At 46.3% G+C, this 2,965-nt stretch overlaps 1 protein-coding gene across 4 annotated transcripts in view; it reads right to left on the bottom strand.

Moving 5' to 3' along the window:
* The window catches only part of MYO7A (myosin VIIA), a 160,908-nt gene that overhangs the window by 26,009 nt on the left and 131,934 nt on the right, over positions 1-2,965 (bottom strand). For all 4 annotated transcript variants that reach the window (XM_019530449.1, XM_019530448.1, XM_019530446.1 and 1 more), the window contains 3 exons: positions 2,562-2,732; positions 1,430-1,547; positions 944-1,070 (listed from right to left, as the gene is read on the bottom strand). In XM_019530449.1, the coding sequence (XP_019385994.1) occupies positions 944-1,070; positions 1,430-1,547; positions 2,562-2,732 (416 nt within the window). The remainder of the gene's footprint in view (positions 1-943; positions 1,071-1,429; positions 1,548-2,561; positions 2,733-2,965) is intronic.

Genomic DNA, 2,965 nt, shown 5'->3' on the forward strand with positions numbered 1-2,965 from the left:
ACCCGTGTTGGTTGCCCCTAAGCATGCAGTCCCCTGCTGGCCCCTCCTGGATGTGTGCCAGCATAATTTTCTCCAACAGCTTGCCTAGGATTGAGGTAAGACTAACCAGCCTATAGTTTCCCGGGTCCTCCTTCCTGCCTTTTTTGAAAATGGCAAAATTGCTTTATGGAGAACCACATGTTCTTTTATTATCATTGCTTTTAACGGCTGGCACAGAAAATACCCCACTCACTAATACAGTGGTTCTTAACCTTCGTAGACTCAAGTCATCCCTCCATAACTTTTGTGAATTCAGCAGCACCCCGCTTCAAAAACTAACATTTATGATAATGCTTACTTCTCTATCAGGCAGTGGGGGCAGGGGAACAGGCAGTCAGGGAAGAGCCTGAGCCTGAAATGATCTGATTATCTTCTCACACTTTGGGGCTCTTGTCAAAGGATCTTGTGGCACCCCTGGGTGCCCTGGCACCCTGGTTGAGAATCATTGCCCTAATAAAAGCTAATGAGTTCCCACGATGGCTGCCTTAAGTTCTTCATCTAAATAAAAGCAGGTGCTTCTGCTTCCATTGGTTTCAAAACATGCCTAAATATGGATTCAGGCATCTGACTCTAAGCACCAAGGAAAGAAATGTTATCTTTTTTTTATGGGCTCCATAAGGTGAAGCATCCGGTTTCTTAGAGGTATTAATGTCCCTGAAGATTGCAGGTGCAGAAAGATAGAGCCCATGAGCTGGGCAGCAAGACGCTCTAAGCCAGCCCTACTGATCCACTGGCATATTTGTGGCAATGCGGTAGAGGAAGCAGGAGATACATTGCCACCCACTGATTCACTCTACCCTGGCATCCCAACCTGAGTAAAGCTTCTGAAAAGTCAAAATGACAGCAATCTGTATCAGCCCACTGTTAAACCAACACTGTGGCCCACTGACTGTTTGCTCCTTACTTGCTGCTCGAGACGGCAGTGATCTCTGGGAAGGAGAGCTCCAGGAGGACCTGCTCTTGTTCATCCACAAAGTACACCCCGGTCCAGTTGACAGCTACAATCACATCGTTCTTGGGCAGGCTCGGCCCTGGGTTGAAAGCAATGTGGGCAATAAGACACTTACATCTGTCAGCCTGCCACAGCTTGTAGGTCTTACAGATCTCAAATCAAGTTGCAAAAGGCAACGTTCAGGGATATTCCTGCAGGGGAAAGGACTACATGGCCTCATGAGGTCCCTTCCAATCCATTTTCCATTGGTCTTTTTTATTGTGGGAACTCCTCAGACCTTCATAGCTTGGGACATTTATAGCTGGCTACAGCAGGGCCAGCAGGACCCAAAGCTGTGTCTCCAGAAGCATGGATAGATCACTCATTTCTAGCTCCCACAATTCTCCTTTTTTTTTCAGTGATGCTCACCCTATGGCAACCTGTGTTTGGTCGGGTTACCTGAAAATTTGAAAGCTTCATAGAATCTAGAAAACAGCAAAGGCCACTTGAAACGTGCAAAATCCACCACCTCCTCCTTGACTTTTTTGGGGTCTGCTCTCTTCTGCGTATAAATTCCCTATAGGAGAAGCAAACCACAGCCAGCATTAAAAACACATATTCACAAGAGGCCAGGAAGAGATCAGATCAAGAACAAGTCAATGGAATTAGGCTGATTTACACCATCTTCGAGTCAAGAGACCTTTTGGCATCAAAACAAGCCCAAGGGTCTTTAAGAAATGTCCAGGCAAAGCAGTTGGAGCCTCAGACCTTGAATTATTAAGGCCAAGATGGACAAAGTACAGCAAAGGAACCAAGCCTGCTCTGGGTGCAGGTAAGGCAAGGGCTAGATGACCCAGTAGGACTTGTCCATACTTGGATGGATGAGAGACAAGGCATGGGAGTCATGGCACCCAATTCTTCCTTAGTATGAACAAGGGACAGTTCTACTGATGCCAGGTGAGTTTTGCTTTGATAAAACTGATCAGGTACCAAAGCAGGAACTCCTTTTTGCTTTGCCCCTCTCCCAAGGCTAGACAATCCAGCAGCGCAGATGTGATATCAAGTGCCCCGCTGACTGGATCTCTGGAAAAAGCAATAGGGCAGGCTGCCTATAGGAGAATTGCTCTGCTTTCTCCACATGGCAGTGTCAACAGCATCCACTTAGTACTCCAGCAAGCATTCAGGTGACTTATCTATTTATACAGCACCTGACCATAGAGGTGACCATATGGACTTCGTCTTGTAATCACAGCTGTATTTTAAGTAACGATGTGACAGTCCCATGTTCTGAAGGAAAATTCCCAGGGATGGAGGTTCCTTAACAAGCAAAGCTCTTACAGCTTTCAGGTGTCCTTTCCAAAACCATTGCTACTGCTGAATACAATAAAATAGCCCCTTTCCTCCACCTGTGAGGCAACCTGCATCAGAAATATCTACAAGCTTTGATTTAAGTTGATGCCCGGGTGGGGAATGCTGCTTTCTTTTTTAGCTTTGGACAGGGCTGAGAACCATCTCCGAAGGATTGACCTGTACCCAGTTTGGAGATAATGCTCCCTTTTCAGCCTCTTTCTACTCAAGAGCCACTGCCTACCTTCTTATGTGCAGCTATAATGAGCTGAGCCCATTTCTCCACGGTTTTTGAAGCAGTAATCTCCCTGTCGGGGATGTAGGAGGGGATCAAGTTGAGGAGTCGCTCCAGAACCATCTCGGTCCCGTAGTCCACGTAGTACTGTTCGGAAGCCAGTTCTGCCAGATCTTCTTCCTAAGGGAATCAATAGAATAACAGCATAGGGGGATTGTTGTCGCCGTTTTCCTGGAGCCAACTGAACGTTGCTCCTCCAGATCAGGGGTCACATTTCTTTAAAATTGGCATCAGTATCTGCCATGTCATATCTGATTTTGGTTCTGCAGTTTAGTAAGTTTTTATCCGAGATATTTAATACATCTTTCTGATGTAGTTCTGGGCCCACATGCTTACCAGTGATAGCTGCTATA

This window comes from Crocodylus porosus, unplaced genomic scaffold, assembly GCF_001723895.1.
Source record: "Crocodylus porosus isolate Cpor-Errol unplaced genomic scaffold, CroPor_comp1, whole genome shotgun sequence".
NCBI lineage: Eukaryota > Metazoa > Chordata > Crocodylia > Crocodylidae > Crocodylus > Crocodylus porosus.